The sequence below is a fragment of the Drosophila melanogaster genome, chromosome 3R, assembly GCF_000001215.4.
Source record: "Drosophila melanogaster chromosome 3R".
Lineage (NCBI taxonomy): Eukaryota > Metazoa > Arthropoda > Insecta > Diptera > Drosophilidae > Drosophila > Drosophila melanogaster.
This window is the reverse complement of record NT_033777.3, coordinates 8,651,008-8,676,846: the sequence shown is the minus strand read 5'-3', so window position 1 is coordinate 8,676,846 and position 25,839 is coordinate 8,651,008. Positions and strand designations below refer to the sequence as shown.

Here is a 25,839-nt window from a genome sequence, read left to right as displayed (position 1 = left end):
GAATATCTTACACTTGCATATGCAATAAAATTCGTGTGAAATATGTCTGTATACTTACAATTTTATTTTCTCTAAGAATGTAAAAAGTACTGTAAATTTAAATGAATATATTTTACGGTATATTTTTAATGGCACTTGCCGATTGTTTCTAGCCGCGAAATTCTCTCACGCTCCCATCGCCAATCAGCTGTTTCTTATCGTGACACCACATCATCTTGTTTTCTTTGGCTTATTTTAGCACTTTATACGGGGAAAATCGGTATTTCTTGGCGCTGAGGGCGCAGCCACTCTGCTGAAAACACAAGAAATTTGTTTTAAACAAAACAAAATGACTCAATATAGCCACGTTAAGTATACACAATCGCCGACGCCGTCGGTGGTTTCCGGCTACTCGAGTGCCTCGCGTCTCCATTCGCCATTACCGCCACCCGCCAACCACCGGAGGGACTGCCTCTCGGCGACCACCAAGAGCTACAAATACCTGCGACGTCTGCTCAAGTTCAATCAAATGGACTTCGAGTTTGCCCTGTGGCAGATGCTCTACCTCTTTGTGGCGCCCCAAAAGGTGTACCGGAACTTCAACTACCGGAAACAGACCAAGTCACAGTTCGCCCGCGACGATCCGGCCTTTCTGGTCCTCCTGGTCGTCTGCCTATGTGGTGAGTTCTAATGCCCAAGCATTCACACTCCAAAAGGGAGGAGGGAGATCCCATCTGCATCTGTTGTCATCTTGTACCATATCTACAGTTGGGCACTAATAACTTCTCTTCTGCTTATATCTAGTTAAAAGCTTAAAGTTAACGAATTTCATCAGTGTCCAATAAGATTACTATTGTACTCCAGCCTTATATAGAAACAACCTGTTAGAACTAATCAAAAAAAGGCCGTCTAATAATGTATGTATCTTTCAACAGTCACCTCCCTGGGCTTTGCGTATGTGCTGGGACTGTCTTTCTGGCAGAGCATCTCGTTCATATTCTATGTGGTATTCGTGGACTGTATTTTCGTGGGCATCATAATAGCCTCGTTCTTCTGGGCGGTGACGAATCGGTATCTGCGCACAAATAGCCTGGAGCCGGATATCGAGTGGGGCTATGCCTTCGATGTCCATCTAAATGCCTTCTTTCCGCCACTGATGCTGCTGCACTTCATCCAGCTGTTCTTCTACAACTGGCTGATCAGCCAAACGTGGTTCATCTCGCGATTTCTGGGCAACACCTTTTGGTTGATGGGCATGGGCTATTATGTGTACATCACATTTCTGGGATACAATTGTAAGTTATTAAATGCATCATCAAGTTCTCGAATTAAAAAGCTTTCCTCCTGCAGGCATTCCCCATCTGAAAAACACCCGCATCATTCTCATCGCCCTGCCCATCATCTTTCTACTGTTTCTGGTCGTCACAATTATTGGTTGGAACGCAACGATATCCTTTGTCAATTTCTACAAGTATCGCGTATATTAGTAATGCAATGTGCGTTGTAAATTATTCTGCGTTTAGTTGCTAAGCCACTATACTACAATTATGACTAATAAACTAATTAATTTAGCGTTATCCAAACCATATTATTGCAGCCTCAGTCATTTTTTCGATGATAAAACCATCTTTATAAAGTAAAATCGTGGAAAACTATAAAACAACATTTTTTCGATATTTTTATTCTAAAAAATGAACAACAAATGCAATTACGCCAGCTGCTTGGGCTTAATGAAAGTGCGCTTGCGCTTGTTGCGTTTTCGCTGCAGCTCCAGGGCGTGCAGTTCCGTGTGCACCTCGGCGAAGATCTCCGTCTGCTCCTCCTCGGGAATCGAGCTGCGGTAGTCCTTCATCATGTCGTACTTCTCCCATGGTTTCTGCACCTTGGCCGCCGACAGGCGATGCTTGTCTTTTAGATACTCATCGATGTTGGCCACACCACGCAGATTCTGTCGTTCCCAGCGCTCCAGCCATGGACGCGGACGGAGCACCACCTTAATGTCGTTCACCGGCACCGGAGCACCCTCCTCGAGCGGCTCGGCCTCCATGTTCTCATCAAAAGTACTGTACTCCGGAAGAGCGTCCCGCAGGTAGAAAAGACTGTCATCCAGTCGCTTCTCTAGCCGCAACACCTCGATCTTTAGGATGGTAGGATCATACAGCTCGTAGACCACCTCCATTCCCTGGTGATCAATCACGTTGCGAAGAATGAAACGGGCGCGCAGTCCACAGCGATCCCTATTGATACAGATACCCACAAATCGACTGGTTTTGCCAGCGGCATGGGGATCCGAACTTGTCACCGCAAGCACAGATCCAACGTAGAACTCGGGCAGGTCGATCTGTTTGCGGCGATCCAGCATGTCCAGTCGCTCCAGCTTCTCGCGCACGAGGTTGCGCCACTCCACCTTCGGATCGGGCAGGAATTCTGGGTAAACAAACCGATAATTGGCCGGAATGATTGTCTTCCGGTTCACCGGTGAAGTCGGCGTGGTTGGCGGAGCCTCTTTCTTCTGTTCCTCCTGATTTTCAATTACATGTTCCGCAGTTTTGGTGGAGAAGGTCACTGAAAATACGTTTCCTGAATGTGTGGCACAAGATAAAACGTCTCTCCTTACCAATCCGCTTGTAGACACACTGCTGTGTCAACCTATTCAGCATAACTCTTGTGCTTAAGTTCATTTTGAATAGTTTTCGGGATCGGCTGAAACAAATTGATGTTTAGATAATCATGCCGCACTATAATCAGCTGGCAGCACCGATAGCTACAGCAGAGTTATCGATAACCCTTTATAATTGGAAGGGTACTGCCAACTTGTTAGTTTTAAGCTCCGATTTTTTTTAGAAAAATATTAAAAATTTGTAAATTAAAAAAGTATGCAGTATGCTTAAATTTAAAAAATTTATAATTTTATTCATTTTCTCATCTTATCTTTATTTCAGTATCTATGTCAAATCAACATCAAGCGCATAGCAAATCCAGAGATAAACCAAAGCAAAACCACAGCAAACTAAAAACAAACCAAAGCAAGTCTAAAGCAAACCAAAGGCAAACGCAATGAAATCGTCCAGCCATTTTAAAGGCATGCTTAACATGTAATAAGTAATATAGTAAATAAGTAATATAATATGTAAATAAGGTATATAGTTCGGCTTAACTATTTTTATTAAAGATATTTTATTTCCATGATGTAAGGTTCAAATCAATGAAGCAATTAACAATCTTAGAGGGAATGGTAATATTGGAAGTAAGTAGTAACTGGGGGAATTCCTGTAGGCGGTAAATGAATGTAGCCAGATCACGACTGGTCCCCTAATCCTTGAGGATCTCGTTAACGGCGTTGACGACGTGACGTGCGGAGATGCCGAACATATCGATGAGTACCGACGGAGGACCCGAACGTGGCACGGTGGGCACGTACAAGTGCTTGACAACGAAGTTGCGCTCGCCAGCCAGGGCACTCAGCACAGCTTCACCCAGGCCTCCTTGCCTATAAGAAATTAAGTAAATTTCAAGTTAGCAAAGGAGGCAAATAAAAAGACTACAAAGAACACTTACTGGTAGTGATCCTCCACGACGACTACGCGTCCTCCGCACTGCTTGCCGTGCTCGATGATCAGCTCGGCGTCCAATGGCTTCACGGTGAACGGATCGATCACACGGACGGTGATGCAGTTCTTCTCCAGCTGATCGGCGGCAGCCAGGCACTCGTACAAAGTGATTCCAGCTCCGATCAGAAGCACCTCGTCGGAGCTCTTTTGGCGCACCACCTTGCCGCGGCCAATGGTGAAGGGTTCCTCGTTGTCGTAGATCACACAGGTGTTGGGACGGGACGTACGGATGAAGCAGACACCCTTGGTGTTGGCGGCCAGTTCGACGGCACGCTCCGTGCTCACTGCATCGGAGGGATAGAAGATGGTGCTGCCCGGAATGGTGCGGAACATGGCAATGTCCTCCAGACCCATCTGCGAAGGACCATCCTCACCGATACTGCAGCCGCAGTGGGAGCCCACAAAGTTAACGTTCGTCTGCGAGATGGCGCCCATACGGATCTGATCGAAGGCACGGGTGAAGAAGGTGGCAAAGGTGGACACAAAGGCCACAGTGCGGCGACGGCAGGCGGCTCCAACGGCCACTCCCACAAGATTCTGCTCAGCGATGAAGCACTCAATGTAGCGCTGCGGGTCGAGGTTCTTCAGCTTGTCGGAGAAAGTTGAGTTCTTGGTGTCTCCGTCTAGGGCAACAACACGCAGGTTGTTCTGGCCAATCTTGGCCAGAGCTGTTCCATAGGCCAAACGGGTGGCAATGGAATCACCCAGCTTGTAGGCGGGTGGCGAGCTCAACTTAATGTTGTTGATGTCCACGTCGGGAGCAGCACCAGTCTTGGGCACCGGCTTAGGGGTCAGCTTGACGTTCTTGTTGACAATCAGTCCCTCCAGATGCTTCACCACTTCGGCGGCCTTGTCGCCCAGTGGCTTGCCGTGCCAGTTGTCCAAATCCTCGATGTTGGGGAAGTCCCTGCCCTTGAACGTCTTTGCAATGATGGCGGTGGGCTTGTTCTTGGTGATTGCAGCACAATGGAAAGCCTTGCTCAATTCCTCGACATCATGACCATCGACAACGACGGCATTAAAGCCGAAGGCCTCCAGACGATCACGGTAAACATCCAGCTTATGCTGCAGGGAGGTGGCCTCCGACTGGCCCAAGCGGTTCACATCAAAGATCACGCAAAGGTTGTCCAGTTTATAGTGGCCGGCAAAGTGCAGCGACTCCCAGATGGAACCCTCGGCGGACTCACCATCACCCACCACCACGTAGGTGCGGTAGTCGGCCTTGTCGAAGTTCTTGCCCACATAGGCCATGCCAGCGCCGACGGCGACACCCTGTCCCAGGGATCCAGTGCCCACATCGATGAAGTTCAGACGAGGCGTCGGGTGACCCTCCAGATCGCTGTCGATCTTGCGCAGGTTGTTCAGATCCGCGATGGGGAAGAGACCAGCCTCAGCCCAGGCGGCATACAGAATGGGAGCAGCGTGTCCTTTGGACAGGATGAAGCGATCGCTGGAGGGATCGCGTGGGTGCTTCAGGTTCAGGCGCAGCTGCTGGAAGAACAGCACGGACATGATCTCAGCGATCGAGGCACATGATGTGGGATGGCTATAAAGAGGGAAAAGTAGGCAAAATATTAGATTGTGACAAGGCATTTCGTTTGCATGTAGTTCTAGGTTAAGGTAAGTGCCTAATGAATTATAGAAGTCGACCTCACGGTGGGTAAGTGAAGGCCGATCAACAAAGGAAAAGTGGAACTGAACACTGTGCATACTTGTTAAAAACGTTGTTTAATAAAAGAAATCCATTTGTCTATTGAAGCTTTTATTTAAACCCCCCCCCCCCCCTCTGTTCATATTTCAAATGAAGATTTCTCGAGTATCCAATTGCAATGTACATATAAATAAGATAAGATCCATTCTTGGAATTCAATGTTCCCATGCGATCGTGTTCCAAAAAAAATTGCTTTGAATCGCAGATCTGGCACAACTCCAACCGCAAAGAAAACACGCAACCCCAGACAAAATGGGGGGCTCGTCTTACCCCAGACATATAAATAAACTATAACGAGTACATGCATATGTATTTATTGGCGTTATATGGTGTGATATGTGTGTTTGTCGCGACGTGAGTCCATCGCAATTCCTCACCGGTTTCTGGGACCTTGAACTTTTCTGATCACCAAAAAACCTAAATAATAGCCTTAAAAACCAAATTCTTGGCTTCCACGATTGTGTTGCATGGCGATCTTTGTGAACGCACGTGCTTCTAGATAGTTCCGAAGTGCGTCCCCGTTTCCTGCAGCCATATCAAGAACTATTGAAGGTGATACGGAGTGTTAGCAGTGACCCGGCGCGCTTTTTTTTTTTTTATCAGTTTTCAGTGATTTTCGATTATCATGCGGGGAACACACTTGAGCTGGTCACCTCTAATCGGTCATATCGTGGTCAATGAGTAACCAAACCGGGCTTATCTCGTCGGCAGAGGTCACATTTAGAGCAAACAGAGCAGATCTTATCTTGAACCGTCACAAAAAAAAAAAAAAACGAAACAGAATGGAAAAACTAATGGAGGCGATAAAAGTGTTTTCCTTATCAGCATAGTAACTTTTTTATTTACTGTTGCAGTAATAATTTGATCGCGTCTATCCGAGATATAATTACATTAAAAGCCATACAGTCGTAAATCTCAAGTGTAGGGGATCATTCCATTACTATTCTCATCCCTCTCTTTCCAATTCCACTCCCGTCACAAGCTGTGCTTTCCAACACTTGTATGTACATATGTACATACGTATATTAAATGCCTCTGTTTGATATGTAAGTATGTTTGTTTTTACCCCATGTACATATGTATGTGCTTTCGGCGTTTTGAACGCCACGCACAAAACAAAAGCAAAAGAAATTAAAAGGCAGTAAGAAAAACCTAACGTTTCAAGGTTGTCTAAGGTCAAAAAATATTAGCTCACAATTTAAGGTAGGTGAACGCGGCTTATCACTGAGCACGCAGGCAGGGCAACAAATTCGCAAATTCACTAAAGCTACTGGACAACACGTGGGTTGGCAACTGAATCCCAGGAGGGGTCACTAAAGGAACCGGTCTTCCCATATTTTACTTCTCACATTCATACAAACATAGATGCATAACTATGTATATGCGTAACTATTTTTGTTTTATTTTCTTTTGTAATGTTTCAAAACACATACATATGTATGTATGTATTTAGCAGCCCCCTCAAAAACTTTTTCGCACCCACCCTGGAAATGGAGGGGGTCACCTTTGAAGCAACAAGTGCAAGGTGCACAACTTTTAAAATTCACATCTACACAAACAAATCTAAATACGCACACTTTAATATGCCTATGGACTTTCAGTTATTGATAAACTTACCCCGATTTGGAGGCCTGGGTGGCGTTGATAGAGTGAATTCGCAGTTTCTGGGCCAGATCTTTCAGATCCTGGACGGTCTTAGCTTCGGGCTTGTGGTACGACATCTTTGAAATGCGAATGTAAATTGGATCCGAACAAATGCGGTTTTTGATATGTTGCACAACAAAACTCGGGAGTTTCGGATTCGTTAGCCAAAGGGTGACTCCTCTATGTTTGCAATAGACAGACAAGAGTATCGACGTGGTGGATAAGTAGCTCGAGTCGGAGTTATCAACGGACCACTGCTGCCGGCTTCTGGGAACGAACTGCTCTCGTCGCCGGCACTTCGGTCGCTTTTACGCTGTGGGGGCTCAATCTTGGGAGCGGACTCGCAAAGTATCGGTATCGTCTATCGTCGGCGCTGGAACGAGATGGATATATGTATAAATATGGCATCTTTGCTCGCACACCACCCCTTTATCGGTGCACAGCTGTGGGTGGGTAACTAGTTAGTTTCAAATAGTGCATTGCTGCCTTTCTAAATTCATGCACAATTTTGGTCTAAAATTAAGCCATGAACAGTTGTACCTGAATATTTTCTCATTAAGATTTACAATGCTTTAGTATTTAATATAAGTTTACAAGAATTTAAGGTCCTATTTTTCTGGCCGCGAGTATTAAAGAGCAGCGGTGTTTAAGAGAAGTGCCCTCTCTTTTTGTCACTTTCCCCACCTCGCTCCTGAACAAAAGGTGAATTAGCCGCAAGCGAATTTAACCTTCGATAGCTCAGTTGGTAGAGCGGTGGACTGTAGTTGGAAAAACATGCAATAGAAATCCATAGGTCGCTGGTTCAAATCCGGCTCGAAGGATCGAAAAGATATAAATACCTTTTTTTTATATATTTTGTAGTGCACATACCTTTTTTTTTATATATTTTGTAGTGCACAATTTAAATCAATTTAATTCATCTACAGACATTCAGAATATAACTGAGCTGTTTAAACTAAATAATATAAGAAGGATTTTATTTGGAAGAAATAAACCGTAACTAAATTGATATAGTTTGTGAAAAGCGCCTAGGCTATTAGGCTTGGAAACTATAGGCTTACTGCAATGGACTGAATAGAGAAAGTTGATCAATTTTGTTTGACCTAAATAAGTAAAAATCAAAAATAAATAACCAAATACGGTGCATTTCGTTTGTGCGCATGCATAAAACGAACAACGGCCAAGTTTGAACTCAACCTTCGATAGCTCAGTTGGTAGAGCGGTGGACTGTAGTTGGAAAATTATGCAATAGAAATCCATAGGTCGCTGGTTCAAATCCGGCTCGAAGGATTTTTTGTAATTTTTTGTAATATCCAATTCGTTTTTGTTTTTATAGTAGCACCCGTACCCCATAAAAAATATATAAAATAGTATGCAATTATAAACATGTAGATGCAAAAGACATTTTATAAACACAATGTTATATAAAATGAATAATAATTTGAAGAATATCAATTTTAAAAACACGTGAAAATGAACATGTCTTACTTTACGCGTACATCAATATATTATTTAATTTTAGCTTAGCAACAATCAAAAGAAAAGGTATTTGAACGACATGGCATATGCTGTCCGTGACCTCAATCCATTAAAAGCTAAAATACGCATTAATTAAACCGATTACCAACAAAAGTTTATTGAAGAGTCGCGATGAATCGGATACCCGTTGTTTAACCTACTCCCCAGCACGCCCCCTTCGATAGCTCAGTTGGTAGAGCGGTGGACTGTAGTTGGAAAACATGCAATAGAAATCCATAGGTCGCTGGTTCAAATCCGGCTCGAAGGATTTTTTGTCGAATTTTTTACAAGCCATTTTTAATGCATTCTTGAATTCAGCTTAGTCAATCCTTTTCATTTCCACCTACCTTATCCTTATTAGCTTTTTTACCACACCTTAGCTAAGTTCGAGTAAATGTATCCACAAAAAATTTACGAGTGCAATGCGAAAGACTTTCAAATAATTTAGGATATCTACATATGTTTTGAATTATAGACTTTTGTTGGCCTAAAACCAAAAGCACAACTTGATTTTTATAATACAGATCTCTCCCCATCGTTAAAAAATCAAAACTTTCTTCGACTTGTGTTTTACTATTTAAAATTATACATTTTCATTCAATAATTTATTTATTTAATTTATTTATTTATGCGTACAAGTCGATATTTTTGTCACAAATACAAATAAATATGCAGATCCAAGTGTTAGAACGGACTTATGAATACCAACTTTTCCTTTTCCGCCTTAAAGAGTCAACCAATGCATAATTTAGTTAGCAAAATAGTTAACGTTAACAATAGTTACTTTCAAATATACATTAGTTGCACTCATTGTTCGATCGTCTTAGTGTCAACCTTTTGGTGCAACCTTTTCTACGTTAAATACGAATTTATAAAAATAGGCAATATATTTGTATTCATACACTTATGGTTGCTAATCGGTAATTAGGTCTAAACAACATTATGTCTTTGTGCACACTTTTTCGTCCAAGTACAGTGAAAGCTGCTGCGGGTGCACGGTCTGTTCGAGTTGGCAGCACATTGATCAGCTCAGCTAATTCGTAACTTTTATTTATAGTAATGTACAAGCGGGTTCCAAATAAATTACAAAATAATTGCATCAACAAAATAAAACAAATGCTCACAAGGGATGTACAAAAATGAGTTAAATCGTTTTACGACGCTAGCAAAATAAATTACAATCGAACAAATTAAATATCACTAGCTAAAAAGCGTTTAAAGAGTGTACAAAATAACGTTAATAAATTATAATACAAAATCGATGAGTGGTCGTTGATTAGCTTAGACTCAGTCCAGGGCAATGCCCTGTATCCAGGCGCTCAGATCACTGCCGTCCGACTCCATGATGATTTCGTCTGGCTCATCGCTCGCCAGCAAATGCTGCGCTGCCGTCCGTCCGCTCAAATAGGCGCCGTGTACGGTAGAGTAGAAACTGGAATGGGTGTGCTCTCCGGCAAAGACTATGGCGGGCTGGGGAAATATATTAAAATGTGAACAATTGCCGGGGAAGCAAGCTTGTAGAACTGACCTTCATGGCTTGGGGCGTGGCATAGAGGGGCTGGGCGAGGTTCTCGATGTCCTCCTGAGTTGCGCCCACCGGTATTGAGGTGTATGCGCCACCGGTGAAGTCCTGCGACTTCCAACTGGTACTACAAATAGATTTTTCTTTAATATACAACATTCTTAACCAAATAATGTTTCTTTGCCTTACCAAACACATCGCTTTGGCTTGGGCACGTAAGGATCCTGCAGAAAGTTCCTAAGTATTTCCGTACACTTTTCAGCCACTGCCTCATGGTCGAGCTTCTCCATGTACTCCGCCTCCCGGCCCGAGACCCAGCCCAAGAGCAGCGTGTCCGTCACCTTGGCAAACGAATATATCTTCTTGAACCAATTCTTGCTGAGATACGCTTCGCTGGCCAGCTCCTCCTCGGAGCTGTTCATATCCCGCTTATCGTCGTCCCACAATAGCATAATCTCTGATATATCGGCACTGAGGAATGGTCGCTCGTACTCCAAGAAGATCTTGTCCACGGTGCCGAACATGAGATTCTCGATGGACTCCTGTTTGTACTGCGGCAGCACAGGATCGAAGAGAGTGCGATGGGTGTTTTTCAGTACGCCTAGCGGTATGGTGCATATCACATGGGCTGCATGGAACACTCGACCGTCCTCGCAATCTATGCGCACGTTGCCTGCAGGATAATCACAATTGCTGCTGGTGTTGGACTCCACGGAGGCGCCACGAATTTCCCCCGTCGGCACTTCCGTCACCGTTCGTTCAGAGTCGTCTGAATGCTCGTCCTCCGAGTTCTCGTCGACTGTCTCCAGCCCAGTGAAGGTCTTTTTCCGCTTCCAGTGGATTTTCTTCACCGGGCATTTGGTCAGTATGGACTGCTTGGCTATCTGAGCACCCAGCGGTCGCAGAATAGAGCTATAACCAGTTGGCAACACTATATTGCCTCCTTGTAGCTCAGTGTAGCTGCCTAAAATAAAATATATATTCATATTGTATATACTTTATTTTTAGCTTAGCCTTACCAAGTTCGAGGAGATCCACCTCGTCCATGTTGTTGCAGCCGGTAATGCAGGTCTCTCGCTTGAGCAGGCAGTTAAATATGGATTGCTTGAGGCGTTTTTCCTTGGGATCCTGGACCCCGCTCAGATAGATTTCGATCTCATAGTTAATGTGCTCTCCCACGCTGTGTATATCCGGCGGCGGGCTGTACTGACACAGGAAATACTCATCGCACCGCCTCAGAAAGCAGACGTACGCCTCGTAGATCTCCTGAAGTATGTTAAAAGGCACCTGGTGCCCGTCCTCCGTGGTGGCCACCACCTTGTGCGGTTTCGGTACGTTGACCACGCTGACTAGACCATGTTGTACGGCCAGCTCAAAGATGGGATTGCCCAGAACGCCGTGTATCCAGTTGGCGCCAAGTTCTATCTGTGAAATAGAAGTGTTTAAATAGGAACATCTCAGATAAGTAGGCAAAGCTTAACATTTAACTTTCTAGTATAAAAAAGATAAGAACTGACCTATATTAGATAATTTAGGGGCGTAATTAGTACATGTGAAGTGAAACAATGTGGAAAACTGGAAAAATAATAAATTTTTCAGTCCCATAACTAAGACTACGTGATCGTTAGCCCGCAAACCCGTGAGTTTTTCAGGGCATTGCACTAGATACGTCATCATTGGCTTAATTCAGAAAACCCCTATCTAATCTGACAAACGTTGCCGAAGAAAGTTGTATAACAAATTTCTTGATAAGGTGCCGCCAAACCGATCAAAACTATGCTAATGAACGGAATGAAAATCGTGAGTAAGATTCACGACAGATGCAATTACATTAATTACCCCCATGTAAGCATATGTAACAAATAAAGCTAACAATAGGCAAATAGAGGGAACAGGAACATGTATAAAAATAGCTTTAATGAAAAGCGTGAACAGCTGACCGACTGCGCAGTCCGTGGAAAAATCTATAATCAACTGGCTGGGGCGAAGAATGTGTTACAACATGCTCGTGGTTTTTCCGAGTCGGAAGTGTTTTTCCTTTAATACCATATGGTCGCCTATGATGGTTTGTTTTGGTTTTTGGACTTGAGGGGGTTATATAACAAATGGTACCTTCTGATTATTGCTGAGCGGTATGGACACAATGCGTCCGCCCACCCGGCCCCGTGCCTCCAGAATAAGGAAATCGTCACAGCCGTTTTGCAAAAGGTGATTTGCAGCCGATAGGCCAGCCATTCCAGCTCCAATGATCACGATCTTAACGTTGGTATTATTCCCTGAAGTTTGCGGCTGATCCCCGGCTCCAGCAGACCCAATATTGGCCATACCCTCCTCCGTGGGCGAGGGAGCGGGTGTTACGGGCTCCTCCTTGTCGCCCATTGCTACACTTTGGCTTCTATGTACATAAGCGTTTTAATTGCGGATACCCGGTGTTTATTTGTTATTTTTCTAGTATCTTTCACGCCGCATTTCAATTTTTCTGCAGGTTTTTTCGCTTGGCGAGTCGCGCGACTGTTTTGACGTTTACTTGACAGTAGGTTTATGGGTTGGGGGAGGTAGCAGCGAACAGCTGTTCGGCTGGGTGGTAAATATCCAATTTTTTTTAGTAAACATTGTGTAATAATAGTTTTATTTTTATGTATGGGAGTTTGATAAGCGATTTTTTCAGAAAAACGTATTTTAATTGAAAGTTTGAAGGATAAGTTTTACGACAGCTGCTGGTCGCAGTATTGCCAGACTTGAAGCTTATAAGGGTAAACAAGCCAGCTGTCATTTTACAGCACTAAATGTATCGATACTTTAACGTCTGTGATTTCATGAAACTTTTGATTTTAATATACATTTCAAATTGAAGATTTGAATTGTTTTAATTAAGACACTAACAAGTTTATTACAAAGTATTTGAAATAAAAAGTAATCGCTCTAATCACACTCCACTTGTTATCGACCACCTGCCAGCACTAACAGAGCTGCCAGACAGTTCCAACGACCTATGTACACGAATTACTCGTCGCGCTGATAAAAACATAATTTTTGTAAATAAATGCATGCGATGTGCAATGCAATAACGTAATCGCGATTTCAAAGCGAGCTATGTGATTAACGAACGCTTCGGACAACGAAAAAGCCCACAAGATGGCCGACGCCTACTGCCTGACGAACTTTATTGATTTTTCGCTGTCGCTGTCGCTGCCGCTGAAACACCACAATCGCATCAAGGTGAGAGCAAGTCAATCCAATTGAGTCTCACCCGCAATTTGATAGCAGACCATTCACTAATGCACGCCCTTCCTCCCTTCAGTACACCTGCTTCGACATCTCCGACAGCTATATCATTTTCGGTGCCTCATCCGGATCGCTGTATCTGTTCAATCGGAACGGCAAGTTTCTGCTCTTGATACCAAACAAGCATGGAGCGATCACCAGCCTCAGCATATCGGCAAATAGCAAATATGTGGCTTTTGCAACGCAACGTTCGCTCATCTGTGTTTATGCCGTGAATTTGTCCGCGCAGGCCACGCCGCAGGTGATCTTTACGCACCTGGACCAGTCGGTGCAGGTTACATGCATCCACTGGACGCAGGACGAGAAGCAGTTCTACTATGGCGACTCTCGCGGACAAGTCAGCCTCGTGCTGCTCTCCTCGTTCATCGGACACAGTCTGCTGTTCAACATGACAGTGCATCCGCTGCTCTACCTGGACTCTCCGATCGTCCAAATTGATGATTTTGAGTACCTGCTGCTGGTGTCCAATTGCACCAAGTGCATTCTGTGCAACACTGAGTACGAGGATTACAAACAAGTGCGTTTGTGCGCTGGTGGCTAAGCCAATCTGATCACATACAATCGATAAACTTTTACCTCATGTCATATTTTTCAGATTGGTAACCGTCCGCGGGATGGAGCCTTTGGCGCCTGCTTTTTCGTCTCGCCGCAGGAGTCTTTGCAGCCATCTCGTATCTACTGCGCCCGACCAGGCAGTCGCGTGTGGGAGGTGGACTTTGAGGGCGAGGTGATACAGACGCACCAGTTCAAGACGGCCCTAGCCACCGCACCGGCAAGGATTCAGCGACCTGGTAGCGGAACAGACGAACTGGACGCCAATGCCGAGCTGCTGGACTATCAGCCGCAGAATCTGCAGTTCGCAAAGGTACAAAGGTTGAACGATGACTTTCTGCTGGCCTTTACAGAGCTGGGACTATATATATTTGATATTCGACGATCGGCGGTGGTGCTGTGGTCCAATCAGTTCGAGAGAATCGCCGACTGCCGCTCCTCGGGATCGGAGATCTTTGTGTTTACGCAGTCTGGCGCACTTTATAGTGTCCAGCTGCAGACGCTGCAATCCCACGCAGTTTCTCTTATACAACAATCCAAATTGCTGCCTTGCGCAAATCTACTACGCCAGCATGTCCGATATTTTGCGGACAAGGCTCGCGAGGATTACGAACTTAAACAGCTCAATCCGCTGAAACAACTACTCATCGAGCGGCAGGAGTACGAGCTGTTGAACGATATATCCGTGATATTTGATGCCATAACTCAGTGCACAGGCAGTGCTTTGGATACGCACAGCTCGGGAGGCAGTTCAGCCACCACTGAACGCAGTTTGAGCGGCGGAAGTTCATCGAGAGCTCCGCCGAAGGGAGTGTACGTGCTGGAAAACGCATTCTGCGACAACTTGAAGCAGCCTCTCAAAACGGGACACTTCAAGGATGCGCTGCTGACGGTAACTGGTAAATTCGGCAAGAACATCATAAAATACAAGTTCAATATTTTTGCCGAGGAACAGCAGCAGTTGGTCAGGGAACTAATTCCAGCCAGCGAGCGTTCTCTGCCGTTCAAGGACATCAAAGCACGCTACGAGTCGGGAAGCGAGGATCAGGAGGAGGAAATTGTTAGGCGCTGTAAGAAACCGGCTCCCCAGGTTCCCCACATCAGTCCCGAGGAGAAGACTCTTTACAACCTCTACCTGATCGCCAAGAGCGCCAAGTTTAGCCGGACGCAGTGCGTCGATCGTTATCGCGCTGTCTTCGACGAGTATGCAGCTGGCGAGCTGGTGAATCTGCTCGAGAAACTAGCCCAGGTGATGGTAGAGCATGGGGATACGCCTGACCAAGCGCAACGCAATTGCTACGAGATGTATTTCGATTACCTGGATCCGGAGATGATCTGGGAAGTGGACGACGCTACGCGGGATCACATAGCTGCCGGATTTGTGCTGCTAAATACTTCGCAAAATGCGGAGATTGTCAAGTGTGAGCATTGCTCGTTCCCCCTTCGCTTCGATACCTCCTGCCAGTATCATGAGCTTGGAGCAGTGCTCCTGCGATACTTCTGGTCCCGTGGCGAGCAACTGAAGTGCTTTGATGTTGTTCAATCAGTGCCGGCACTATTAGACGTCTTAGCTAAATTTTACCTAGCCGAACAGAATCTCACCAAAGTGGTGGCCATCGTCCTCAACTACGGACTCCCCGAACTTCTGGCTGACGTGGGCAAACAACTGAGCGTGAGCGCATGGGGCCGCTGCTTCGAACAGTTCGTGGAACTGCAACGCGGCGGACGACTGGTGTGCGCCAACTGCGAGTGCATATCTGGCGTGGAACAGGAACAGTTGGGACGCCACTTCTTCTACAACTGGAACTGTTTCCTCAACATCGCTCTGGATCACATGTCCGCCGGGGACACGCTGGCGCTGATCTTCAAGTGGAGCTCATACATTCCAAACGACGCTATCGACCGGGAGTTCTACTCCCGCTGCCTGCTCAAGGGCTGAACGATATGAAAATTATTATTATATACATATATACGATACTTTATAGCCATATTTATTGTTCCACTAACTAATCTCAAGCTAAGGCCAATACCAAAAGCATTTATTCTATATAAACATGTACATTCACAATATGTATATTCTGAAGACGAAAGTGAATGAATATATTCCAGAGTTCGAAACTTCGAATTTTAGTTTTCTTTAACAGACTTGGAGGGAACTTGAGTATGGAATTGTTTGGAAATTTTTAATACCTATTTTACGGCAATCACATATATATACTAAATTTCAAATTTAATTTGAATTTCTTTGACTTTTGCTTCAAATAACGAAATGGGGTACAGCGGCTGACGCCTTATAAACAACTATTCCTAAACATAAACACAAACATTTTTGGCCTTTAAGAAACAAAATTTAACTGCCCAGCCTCATTTCTCTTCCATTCAAAAAACAACAACAGCCTAGAAGGGATCGACGCGCCGAAAAAGCAAAAGTGAAAAAATTCAATTTGAATTTCATAGACCGCGAGACGAGGATATAGATCTGGCAACGCCCTTGCCGGAGTCTTTGCCAGTAACCGCCGCCGAGAGCCCAGGTTGGAGTCTCTGCTCTACCTCCACCGACCGCATCTATCGATTCCTCATCGATATACGTGCTAAAGCAGCCCTGATTTTTTAGACACGCGTCTGAAAGCGGAAAAAAACGTGAACTCGTCGGAGAAGCAGCATTTTCCAAGCCCATAGCGCTTGTAATTGTAATTGTTGGCACAAGCAGGCCAGCCAAATCCGATACGGAAACGTCTCAGTTTCAAGCCGAACAAAGGGAATTGTGTGCGAGGAACGAAAAGAACCCTGAAATTTCACACGAGAACGCAGTAGCTTGTGGAACGTAAGAAGTTTTTTGTCGGAAAAACTAAGGAAAAACGTATAGACACAAAGTGCAACACCAACACAACGATCGTATACATTTTTTTGTCGCAAATTGCAAGTGTGCATTCAAAAAAAAAAATTCAAAGCGTAACCATTGCAAAATTTTCCTAAACGGAAAGCAAGAAAAAAAAAGCAACTGATTGGAGGATAATATGAGTAATGCTATTAACCAAAATGGCACAGGTCTAGAGCAGCAAGTAAGTAGCGTTTTTAACTGCTGAAAATACCATTTACCATCTATATAAGAATGGAACACGCATGTGTATGCGGTGGCTGTGTGTGTGTGTTCGTGATGCTCATGCGGCTATTTGAAAAAGTTCGCCTAGAAATTTATTGATTTCATAACACACTAATGTCTCTATCGCTCGTTTTACAACGGTGAATTGTGTCGGTGTCAATGGCTTGCATATATGTGCGTGTGTGTGTGCGCCTGGGTCCCTCTTCGTCATTCCAATTTGTAATTTCTTTTGTATAATTTTTGCTCGCTTGCCTCCAATTTGACATGTATAATATATACATATGAAAGTTTCCATTCGGCCTCTCACGTTGAGTGTGTCGTGTGTGCGAGCAGTGCCGCTGTTCTAAGGCTGGTCGTGTGTGTGTGTTATATCTCGCTCTCTCTCGCTTGCTCACACATGTGGAAGCTGTTGTAAATAGGGTTGCCAGGAGTAAGCGATCTGGTGATTAATTTCAAGGGTGATTTGGCAAAAAAAAATGGAAGAAAAGCAAAGCATGTAATCTACATACACTATTTTAACAAGCCTTTGTTAGGTCCTTAAAAAGAATTAAACTTTATTAGAGATGTGAAATAAACAAACGTTAATGCTTTCAAATGGAAATAGTTTAGTTAAATACTACTATTTCTGTATGCCTCAAATGCACGCAATGAATCTAGCAACGATCTAGCCGTTAAGTGACGCCCCACAAAATCTGCGAATTACATATTTAGCTGCCTTTGTTAATTAATATAAATGAAGAAGGCAAAATATTGAATATTACAAGATATACGGGAATAATAATCATTGTATACATTTAAACTAGTTCTTGAAAGAGTTCCCTTGCTTTCATCACCATTCTGTCCACTTGGGTCCCGCAACCGGGCTTTGTGTTTTGCCCCTACGGTGCGATTTGTTTTCCCATGTGTGGGTGGCTCGTTCACGTGTTGTTTTTGTTGGGTTACCAGGCGGACTCTCTTTGTGTAATAGCTTGCCTGCGAGTGCGAGAGAGACGCTTACAGGGAGAGCACTAAATTCGAAGCTTTAAACTAGTTGCGCCTCTCTCTATCTGTGTATTCCGGAGATTTGCACGTACATACATATGTATCTATGTATATATACACGTTGCGTTGCTAAGAGGAAGAGCGGTAAATAGCACATGTTGCTAAGCGGGAACGAATTCATTTTGGCAGTTCTGGAGAAAATTTCCCCGGCGAATCTTTTGCCAAACTGTTGAACTTGATTCTTGAACTGGTGCCGGCTAACTTACAGGCAACATATGTTAATTGGCCATGTGTACTATAAATCAATTGTATTAGTGGAGCAAAGATTATTTGTGTAGCTTAGTTTTGCATTGCTGGTATAGATCTTATCATTAAATGCACTGTGTTCCCGTAAACTTGGTATATAACAAAGAAAAGTAATCTTAAACCAATGATTAAGTACAAAAAAAATAGAACAAAACCTATAATTTAAGTGTTAGGAAACCACATTTGATGCCACATTTTTTGCACAAGTTCTGAAGAAGACTAACCATTTAATCTTTATCACTTGCAGGTTGCTGGTCTGGACTTGAATGGCGGCTCTGCTGACTACAGCGGCCCCATAACCAGCAAGACTTCCACTAACTCGGTCACCGGTGGTGTGTATGTGCCCCCGCACCTTCGTGGTGGTGGTGGCAATAACAACGCAGCGGACGCAGAGAGCCAGGGCCAAGGACAGGGCCAGGGTCAGGGCTTCGACTCCAGATCCGGGAATCCGCGCCAGGAGACTAGGGACCCTCAACAGTCGCGCGGAGGCGGAGGCGAATACCGCAGAGGCGGCGGCGGTGGTGGTCGCGGCTTCAATCGCCAGAGCGGCGACTACGGTTACGGAAGCGGCGGCGGAGGACGACGTGGAGGCGGTGGACGTTTCGAGGACAACTACAACGGTGGGTACTATTGGCTAACAGGTGGTCTATTCACTATCAAGAAGCACAAGGACATTTAATTAATTTTTACAGCTCCATAATGTAATGATCCTTAAAATCGTAATGCGTACGACTTATACTTGGTCCTCTAATATGCCCATATTATTAGAGAAAATGTAATTACTTTTGCAGGTGGTGAATTCGATTCGCGTCGCGGCGGTGACTGGAATCGCAGCGGCGGAGGCGGCGGAGGAGGTCGAGGATTTGGACGCGGACCATCGTACCGCGGCGGTGGCGGCGGAAGCGGTAGCAACCTCAACGAGCAGACTGCCGAGGATGGCCAGGCACAGCAGCAGCAGCAGCCGCGCAACGATCGTTGGCAGGAGCCAGAACGTCCTGCCGGATTCGATGGCAGCGAGGGCGGACAGTCTGCCGGCGGCAACAGAAGCTACAACAATCGCGGCGAGCGCGGAGGCGGCGGTTACAACAGCCGCTGGAAGGAGGGCGGCGGCTCAAACGTCGACTACACAAAGCTGGGCGCCCGAGATGAGCGCCTGGAGGTGGAGCTGTTCGGCGTGGGCAATACGGGAATCAATTTTGACAAATACGAGGATATACCCGTGGAGGCGACGGGCCAGAATGTGCCCCCGAACATCACATCGTTCGATGATGTGCAGCTGACGGAGATTATCCGCAACAACGTGGCCTTAGCACGTTATGACAAACCGACACCGGTGCAGAAGCACGCCATTCCGATCATTATCAATGGCCGGGATCTAATGGCCTGCGCCCAGACTGGATCCGGCAAGACGGCCGCCTTCCTGGTGCCGATTCTCAACCAGATGTACGAGCTGGGACATGTGCCCCCGCCGCAAAGCACCCGGCAGTACAGCCGGCGCAAGCAGTATCCGTTGGGTCTGGTGCTGGCGCCGACCCGCGAACTGGCCACCCAGATCTTTGAGGAGGCCAAGAAGTTCGCCTATCGCTCCCGGATGCGCCCGGCAGTGCTGTACGGCGGAAACAATACTAGCGAGCAGATGCGCGAGCTGGACCGCGGTTGCCATCTGATTGTGGCCACACCCGGTCGCCTAGAGGACATGATCACACGCGGAAAGGTGGGACTGGAGAACATTCGATTCCTTGTACTGGATGAGGCTGATCGTATGTTGGACATGGGTTTCGAGCCGCAGATCCGTCGCATCGTCGAACAGCTAAACATGCCGCCAACCGGACAGCGCCAGACGCTTATGTTCTCGGCCACATTCCCCAAGCAGATCCAGGAGTTAGCCAGCGATTTCCTCAGCAACTACATTTTCTTGGCCGTTGGTCGTGTGGGCTCCACATCTGAGAACATTACGCAGACAATCCTGTGGGTCTATGAACCCGACAAGCGCTCGTATCTGCTGGATCTGCTCTCGTCTATCCGCGATGGCCCCGAATACACCAAAGACAGCCTAACACTGATCTTTGTGGAGACTAAGAAGGGTGCAGACTCGCTGGAGGAGTTCCTGTACCAGTGCAATCATCCCGTCACTAGCATCCACGGTGATCGCACGCAGAAGGAGCGCGAGGAGGCACTGCGCTGCTTCCGATCGGGCGACTGCCCCATCCTGGTGGCCACAGCCGTGGCCGCTCGTGGCCTGGACATTCCGCACGTTAAGCACGTTATTAACTTTGACCTGCCCTCGGATGTGGAGGAGTATGTCCACCGTATCGGGCGTACCGGACGTATGGGTAATCTTGGTGTGGCCACCTCCTTTTTCAACGAAAAGAACCGCAACATTTGCTCCGATCTCTTGGAGCTGCTGATCGAAACGAAGCAGGAGATCCCCAGTTTCATGGAGGATATGAGTTCGGATCGCGGACATGGCGGAGCCAAGCGGGCTGGACGAGGCGGTGGTGGACGTTATGGTGGCGGCTTCGGCTCCAGGGATTACCGTCAAAGCTCTGGCGGCGGCGGTGGCGGACGCAGTGGACCGCCACCACGTAGCGGTGGTTCCGGATCAGGAGGCGGCGGCGGCAGTTACCGCAGCAATGGAAACTCGTACGGTAAGTTTGGTGAGTGTGGAATCATCCATCAGCAGTAATCAGTTTAAAGGCAGAAACTTAACAGTGGATTTCCTTTACAGGCGGCAATTCGGGCGGCGGTGGATACTATGGCGGCGGCGCCGGTGGTGGCTCCTATGGCGGCTCCTACGGCGGCGGCAGTGCCTCGCACTCTTCGAACGCACCCGACTGGTGGGCTCAATGAGCAAGGCCTCAGCTTCAGGCAAAGGACCTGGGCCAGCAGCAGCAGCAGCATCAGCAGTCGCATCGTAGCCACTTTCGCAAATAACCAAACGGAGTAAAACAAAGTCGATAACAACTATATATGTGTACACACGTATACTATATAGGAACAGCAAATGTGAAAGAGAAACTGTCTGTGCGCAGCGCAACACAAATCACGAAAATACAGAAAAGATACACAGATGCACCCTCCACCCCACCCTCGTTTAGCAATTCACTCCTCTCTCACAACCTCAAAAACCAGGAGCAAGCGTTAATAATAAACTGTGCAAGTCCATCGCGAAAGTATATTACATTCATGTATAGCCAGCCCAAGCCGCCCTCCATTTCCATCTCACCCATCATTATATTTTATGAATTCGATGCGCGTAGTTGAAGGATATGCAAGCAAACACATACATATTTAAAATATGCTAAACAACCACAAATATTAAGAATATTTAAGCAAATGATAAAATTTTTGAATTTTTGTCCATAAGTTACAATTCTCACACATCATTTTTCTTGGAACTCTTAATATACATATATATATATATATATATATGTATTCTTATATATATATATATATATATCTAGACATAAATATTGTCAATGTCGGATCGAAACGATGAAAGCGCAAATCCTTGAACTTCAATTGATGATTTTAAACGAAGAAAACATAAAAATAGTAATGGTATATATATTATTAAATATATAGATCGAGATAGAATGTACTATATGAAACAAGAAACCAACACAAACAAGTAATTAAAACAAAAAAAAAACAAGTTTGCTAAACTAAAGCTTAATAATTTAGCAAATGAGAAAAAGAACTCGCATGGTTGTTTTTAATTTTTTCTGCATTTGGTGTAACAGGTGATTTTTTTGGGATTGGCAGATCGTGTCCGATAACGCTGTAAAGCACCAACGTTTACTAATTCCTTGGCGCCCTATTATCTTTTCATAAATATGTTCAATTAAGATTTATTTACTTACTGATATCACTTTTTGAGTTAGCTCCATTGATAAGAATTGGCAAGTTGCCTGTTCTTTGGTTTTAGTTCAGTACGCTTTTCGAACCAATACGTTTCGATGTAAGAGATCATTGGATTTTCAACCGCGACGAGCTGCTGGCCATATTATCAAAATAATTAAGGAGTGGAATATCCATAGGATAGGTTAGTAACCTTTAGGAGCTTCTCAGATGAGAGCTTTGTCGCCGGTTTCCCAGCGGCAAAGCTTCAATTATGCACATTTAAGCAATCAGTATAATTGAATGTTCGAAACGTGGGGAGCGAGAATGTAAGTAGGAAATGCATCAAATAGTGCCGAGGATGTGACGATCGTGGCGATGCCTACCCGTTTGCTAATTAGATTAGATAGGGCAAGTTGATTAGTTTGCTCTGATGTTTTCTAAAGAGGGGAGCTTGTCGATTTGTCGTTGTTTGTTTGCCAGATAAATTTGCTTGAACAGCAAAGCTCTACGCTTCTTGATCGCTGGATTTTGAAATAATAAACAGCGTGGGCGCTTGACTAGGCCACACCCCGTTTTATTATTATTTTCGGCAGTCCGGCGGAAATTTTCAGTGCACTCCCAGTTGTATTCGCGGATCTCAGCTGTGTCAATTTCAGACTGTCAACATATAAACACGACGAGGATGCAGAAGCCACATCATGGTCCGTGCTGGATGTTGCTTCTACTGGCATCGCTGATCGGTACTTTTATGCTGGCCTTCAGCTACTGGATGTTTGTGCCGCGCGAGGAGTCACTATGGTCAATGATATCGAACTACAGTGGATCTGGAATAAAGTACTCCCTGCCGCCGTCAGCAGTACCTGAGGAACTTAAGCTTCGGCAGAGACCGCCCTTCGTTTACCAGATATTACATTGAAAGTAGAAGTACAATATAGTGTTTATATGCTATGTAATCTTACGCTAGTTTAACAATAAATTACATGTACACAGAAGCTGCTTTGGGTGGCTTGGTTGGGGGGGTAGCAGGCATCACAAGTTGGTGGCTTCGAGTCAGACGTCCGACTTTTGATTGAGGGCCGCATAGCCCACTGGGATCTCCTTCATCTCGGTCTGCAGGCAGAGAAACTCGCCGCCTATGCACATTATTGTGCCGGTGATGACATTCAGTAGCCACCACGATGCGTTCGCGGGAAAGGAGCGGTTGTACCACCAGCAGATCAGCAAATGCAGCACGTGGAAGGTGCAACTGCCATGAAAGGGAAGCATGAGTTGTAAAAGCAAAAGATTAAGTGTGTGCACTAGCTATAAGCCCACCTAAAGTCCAGACAGAGCTTGGCTCTTCTCACAATGCACCACAGTGCCAGGGAGGCTAAGAACGCATTTAAAACAAATGCGCAGATCACCAGGCGGCCACCCATGTCGTAGATGTGGATCTCCTTTAAGCAACATTAAATCAAAGTAAGGAGAGGGGTTTCCATGATATATGGTATATAGCATATGGCATACATGGTATTCGAACAAGTGATCCAGACTATAGTTGTCCCCGGACAACTTGTTGGCCACGAAGACGAGTAGGCCAAGGGTGAAGTACACGCAGAACTGCATGGACACAATCTGTGAGGACAGCAGCGTGGGATCCCACTGCGTGTTGCGAAAGGTGCCGCCCTTCATGGTTGCCTCGGGTGGCCAAATCAGCGTTTAGAGAACGAAATTTCTAATTTTTAGCTGGCCATAACAAACTGACTCAACCATTAGAGGTGACACTGGAGGACTATCGATTCTCTTCGGCATGGTTGTGAATAGAAGGGGTTCATTTGCTACACAGAAAAAAAAGAAAATTATTGATGCTTGCCGTAGTAACTATATATCGCATGAGTTTTCCTTCAAAATGGCCAGACTTACTCCCAAATTGAATTTTCGTTAAAACTCTAGTACATGCATTTACTTTTTTACATATTATACTTTTAATACTCTATCGGGTACAATCGATATCCGGCGATAGTCGTCATGGATCAGGATCACTTAAAGAATGCTAAAAACGCCACGCGGAGAGTTGTGAGTAAAGTACGGCTTAAACGGGACCGGATTACAGAATGATTCCGCCCACAGGGTCGTTTGCGGTCGCTGGGAATCGTTACAGTCGGAGGAGCTGCCTTGGTGGCGGGCATTACGGCATACAAGAACCAGGACCAGTTGTTCCGGACCTTCGTGATGCCAGCGGTGCGACTTCTTCCGGCGGAAGCCAGCCATCAACTGGCCGTGCTGGCGTGCAAGTACCGCCTGTGCCCGGTTTCACAGTACCATGATGACCAGAACTTGCACACGTCGTTCTTTGGCCGGATGCTTAGCAATCCCATTGGCATTGCAGCGGGATTCGATAAGAACGCGGAGGCGGTGGACGGCCTGCAGGATCTAGGATTCGGATTTATAGAGGTGGGCACAGTTACCCCGGCGGCTCAGGAGGGCAATCCCAAGCCGAGAGTATTCCGGTTGACCGAGGACAAGGCCATCATTAATCGGTACGGATTTAATAGCGACGGGCATCAGGCCGTGCTCCAACGGCTGCGCTTGCTCCGCAAAAAGGAGAACTTCAATGGAGTTGTGGGCGTGAATCTGGGCCGGAACAAGACCACCATGAGCCCGATAGCGGATTATGTACAGGGTGTTCGGGTTTTCGGGCCCGTAGCAGACTACCTGGTCATTAATGTGAGCAGTCCGAACACCAAGGGCCTGCGCGATATGCAGAGCAAGGAGAAGCTAAGAGAGCTCCTGGAACAGGTCAACGACACGAAATCCTCCCTGGATAAGAACAAGAATGTGCCTATACTCTTGAAACTTTCGCCGGATCTATCTTTGGACGACATGAAGGACATCGTGTGGGTAATCAAGCGCAAGAAGAGCCGCGTGGATGGCCTGATCGTTTCAAACACCACGGTGTCGCGGGAAAACATCGAAAAGAACAAGCTGGCCGAGGAAACTGGCGGATTAAGTGGTCCTCCACTCAAGGCCCGCTCCACAGAGATGATCGCCCAGATGTACCAGCTCACCGATGGAAAGATTCCCATCATAGGCGTCGGCGGAGTGGCTTCCGGCTATGATGCATACGAAAAGATCGAAGCTGGAGCTTCCTACGTCCAAATCTACACGGCTTTAGTGTACGAGGGACCCGCTCTTGTGGAAGACATTAAGGCGGAGCTGTCGGCGCTGATCACACGGCTGGGTCACACTAATGTTGCGGACGTGGTGGGCACCAACAGCAAGTTCTACTTGCCCAAATGAATCAAAGATGCCACGATTTGAAGCAAGTGCTGCATTCATTTGTGTAAAACTAAGCTGTTAACAAACATTTCTCATGCTTTTCCTTTGGTCTAACCAATAAATCATTAAATTCTTCATTGATTAACTCTGAGGACTTTCATTCGCCCGCTGGACTGTGAGCACTCGTCCATCGAGGAAATGGGTGTTCTGGTTGCTGGCGCTGTTGAAGGCATCCCGTTGGCTGAAAACCACAAAGCCATAGTGCTTGGACAGGCCCAGTTGCCGGTCAAAGACCACCTCCGCGTTGGCCACGTGCCCGTACTTTGAGAAGTAGGTCCGCAGTTCCTTGCTACCTATCGTCCATGGCAGGTTGCCGACGAACAATTTGTAGCTGCTGCGAACAAATCCGCTGGACATGATTATGTATGTTTTAATTTTCTGGTTTTAAATCACTGGTGATTGTGCATTGATTTTAAGGTGGCGCAGATTGGTTTATGTAGGCGTCGACGTCACTTATTGACGAAAT

At 45.8% G+C, this 25,839-nt stretch overlaps 10 protein-coding genes and 3 non-coding genes across 24 annotated transcripts; 8 read left to right on the top strand and 5 right to left on the bottom strand.

The window, feature by feature from the left end:
- The first annotated feature begins 233 nt into the window (after positions 1-233).
- On the top strand, positions 234-1,564 carry Unc50 (Unc50 RNA binding protein). Its single transcript, NM_141556.5, has 3 exons — positions 234-659; positions 915-1,274; positions 1,330-1,564. Exons 1-3 carry the CDS (start codon positions 329-331, stop codon positions 1,464-1,466), a joined length of 828 nt encoding a protein of 275 aa, NP_649813.1. The 5' UTR covers positions 234-328; the 3' UTR covers positions 1,467-1,564.
- Positions 1,565-1,650: 86 nt separating this feature from the next.
- Positions 1,651-2,738, bottom strand: mRpL19 (mitochondrial ribosomal protein L19). Its single transcript, NM_079560.5, has 2 exons — positions 2,597-2,738; positions 1,651-2,544 (listed from the first exon to the last, which is right to left on the bottom strand). The coding sequence occupies exons 1-2, from the start codon at positions 2,658-2,660 to the stop codon at positions 1,688-1,690; spliced, it is 921 nt and encodes a 306-aa protein (NP_524284.1). The 5' UTR covers positions 2,661-2,738; the 3' UTR covers positions 1,651-1,687.
- Positions 2,739-3,144: 406 nt separating this feature from the next.
- Positions 3,145-8,979, bottom strand: CG8036 (uncharacterized protein). Of its 3 annotated transcripts, NM_141555.2 has the most exons (4): positions 8,811-8,979; positions 6,919-7,318; positions 3,538-5,136; positions 3,145-3,469 (listed from the first exon to the last, which is right to left on the bottom strand). In NM_141555.2, exons 2-4 carry the CDS (start codon positions 7,020-7,022, stop codon positions 3,292-3,294), a joined length of 1,881 nt encoding a protein of 626 aa, NP_649812.2. In that variant the 5' UTR covers positions 7,023-7,318; positions 8,811-8,979; the 3' UTR covers positions 3,145-3,291. The 3 variants fall into 3 exon arrangements, with proteins under 3 accessions (NP_649812.2, NP_731263.2, NP_731264.1); NM_169231.2 differs by lacking the exon at positions 8,811-8,979 and having other exon boundaries at positions 6,919-7,229; NM_169232.2 differs by lacking the exons at positions 6,919-7,318; positions 8,811-8,979 and adding an exon at positions 5,942-6,196.
- Positions 6,163-15,944, top strand: p (pink). Of its 3 annotated transcripts, none has more exons than NM_001316526.1 (4): positions 6,163-6,347; positions 12,944-13,204; positions 13,287-13,787; positions 13,866-15,944. In NM_001316526.1, the coding sequence occupies exons 2-4, from the start codon at positions 13,121-13,123 to the stop codon at positions 15,759-15,761; spliced, it is 2,481 nt and encodes an 826-aa protein (NP_001303455.1). In that variant the 5' UTR covers positions 6,163-6,347; positions 12,944-13,120; the 3' UTR covers positions 15,762-15,944. The 3 variants fall into 3 exon arrangements, with proteins under 3 accessions (NP_001303455.1, NP_001303456.1, NP_649810.1); NM_001316527.1 differs by lacking the exon at positions 6,163-6,347 and adding an exon at positions 11,515-11,785; NM_141553.3 differs by lacking the exon at positions 6,163-6,347 and having other exon boundaries at positions 12,948-13,204.
- tRNA:Tyr-GTA-1-8 (transfer RNA:Tyrosine-GTA 1-8) lies at positions 7,673-7,766 on the top strand. The gene is made up of 2 exons: positions 7,673-7,709; positions 7,731-7,766. It is a non-coding gene; the product is annotated as a tRNA-Tyr (tRNA).
- tRNA:Tyr-GTA-1-7 (transfer RNA:Tyrosine-GTA 1-7) lies at positions 8,142-8,235 on the top strand. The gene is made up of 2 exons: positions 8,142-8,178; positions 8,200-8,235. It is a non-coding gene; the product is annotated as a tRNA-Tyr (tRNA).
- On the top strand, positions 8,639-8,731 carry tRNA:Tyr-GTA-1-6 (transfer RNA:Tyrosine-GTA 1-6). The gene is made up of 2 exons: positions 8,639-8,675; positions 8,696-8,731. It is a non-coding gene; the product is annotated as a tRNA-Tyr (tRNA).
- Positions 9,075-12,732, bottom strand: CG8032 (uncharacterized protein). Of its 2 annotated transcripts, none has more exons than NM_001275451.2 (5): positions 12,098-12,732; positions 11,005-11,410; positions 10,175-10,949; positions 9,992-10,112; positions 9,075-9,933 (listed from the first exon to the last, which is right to left on the bottom strand). In NM_001275451.2, the coding sequence occupies exons 1-5, from the start codon at positions 12,362-12,364 to the stop codon at positions 9,751-9,753; spliced, it is 1,752 nt and encodes a 583-aa protein (NP_001262380.1). In that variant the 5' UTR covers positions 12,365-12,732; the 3' UTR covers positions 9,075-9,750. The 2 variants fall into 2 exon arrangements, with proteins under 2 accessions (NP_001262380.1, NP_649811.1); NM_141554.3 differs by having other exon boundaries at positions 9,494-9,933; positions 12,098-12,522.
- Positions 15,945-16,085: 141 nt separating the features above from the next.
- Positions 16,086-21,872, top strand: bel (belle). 2 transcript variants are annotated; one of them, NM_001275450.1, is made up of 4 exons: positions 16,086-16,884; positions 18,460-18,832; positions 19,004-20,869; positions 20,941-21,872. In NM_001275450.1, the coding sequence occupies exons 1-4, from the start codon at positions 16,840-16,842 to the stop codon at positions 21,060-21,062; spliced, it is 2,406 nt and encodes an 801-aa protein (NP_001262379.1). In that variant the 5' UTR covers positions 16,086-16,839; the 3' UTR covers positions 21,063-21,872. The 2 variants fall into 2 exon arrangements, with proteins under 2 accessions (NP_001262379.1, NP_536783.1); NM_080522.4 differs by having other exon boundaries at positions 16,425-16,884; positions 19,004-20,860; positions 20,941-21,260.
- Positions 21,873-22,080: 208 nt separating this feature from the next.
- CG42489 (uncharacterized protein) lies at positions 22,081-23,045 on the top strand. 3 transcript variants are annotated; one of them, NM_001202264.2, is made up of 2 exons: positions 22,081-22,257; positions 22,712-23,045. In NM_001202264.2, exon 2 carries the CDS (start codon positions 22,738-22,740, stop codon positions 22,969-22,971), a length of 234 nt encoding a protein of 77 aa, NP_001189193.1. In that variant the 5' UTR covers positions 22,081-22,257; positions 22,712-22,737; the 3' UTR covers positions 22,972-23,045. The 3 variants fall into 3 exon arrangements, with proteins under 3 accessions (NP_001189193.1, NP_001163552.1, NP_001262378.1); NM_001170081.3 differs by lacking the exon at positions 22,081-22,257 and adding an exon at positions 22,274-22,381; NM_001275449.1 differs by lacking the exon at positions 22,081-22,257 and having other exon boundaries at positions 22,673-23,045.
- On the bottom strand, positions 23,000-24,026 carry Sys1 (Sys1 golgi trafficking protein). Of its 3 annotated transcripts, NM_001275448.1 has the most exons (4): positions 23,958-24,026; positions 23,562-23,872; positions 23,370-23,488; positions 23,000-23,301 (listed from the first exon to the last, which is right to left on the bottom strand). In NM_001275448.1, exons 2-4 carry the CDS (start codon positions 23,724-23,726, stop codon positions 23,106-23,108), a joined length of 480 nt encoding a protein of 159 aa, NP_001262377.1. In that variant the 5' UTR covers positions 23,727-23,872; positions 23,958-24,026; the 3' UTR covers positions 23,000-23,105. The 3 variants fall into 3 exon arrangements, with proteins under 3 accessions (NP_001262377.1, NP_649809.1, NP_001262376.1); NM_141552.4 differs by lacking the exon at positions 23,958-24,026 and having other exon boundaries at positions 23,370-23,491; positions 23,562-23,836; NM_001275447.1 differs by lacking the exon at positions 23,958-24,026 and having other exon boundaries at positions 23,562-23,836.
- Dhod (Dihydroorotate dehydrogenase) lies at positions 23,931-25,456 on the top strand. Of its 2 annotated transcripts, none has more exons than NM_134311.3 (2): positions 23,931-24,110; positions 24,165-25,456. In NM_134311.3, the coding sequence occupies exons 1-2, from the start codon at positions 24,063-24,065 to the stop codon at positions 25,332-25,334; spliced, it is 1,218 nt and encodes a 405-aa protein (NP_599138.3). In that variant the 5' UTR covers positions 23,931-24,062; the 3' UTR covers positions 25,335-25,456. The 2 variants fall into 2 exon arrangements, with proteins under 2 accessions (NP_599138.3, NP_477224.1); NM_057876.5 differs by having other exon boundaries at positions 24,048-24,110.
- SLIRP2 (SRA stem-loop interacting RNA binding protein 2) lies at positions 25,354-25,763 on the bottom strand. Its single transcript, NM_141551.2, has one exon. It carries the CDS (start codon positions 25,728-25,730, stop codon positions 25,455-25,457), a length of 276 nt encoding a protein of 91 aa, NP_649808.1. The 5' UTR covers positions 25,731-25,763; the 3' UTR covers positions 25,354-25,454.
- Positions 25,764-25,839: the final 76 nt, after the last annotated feature.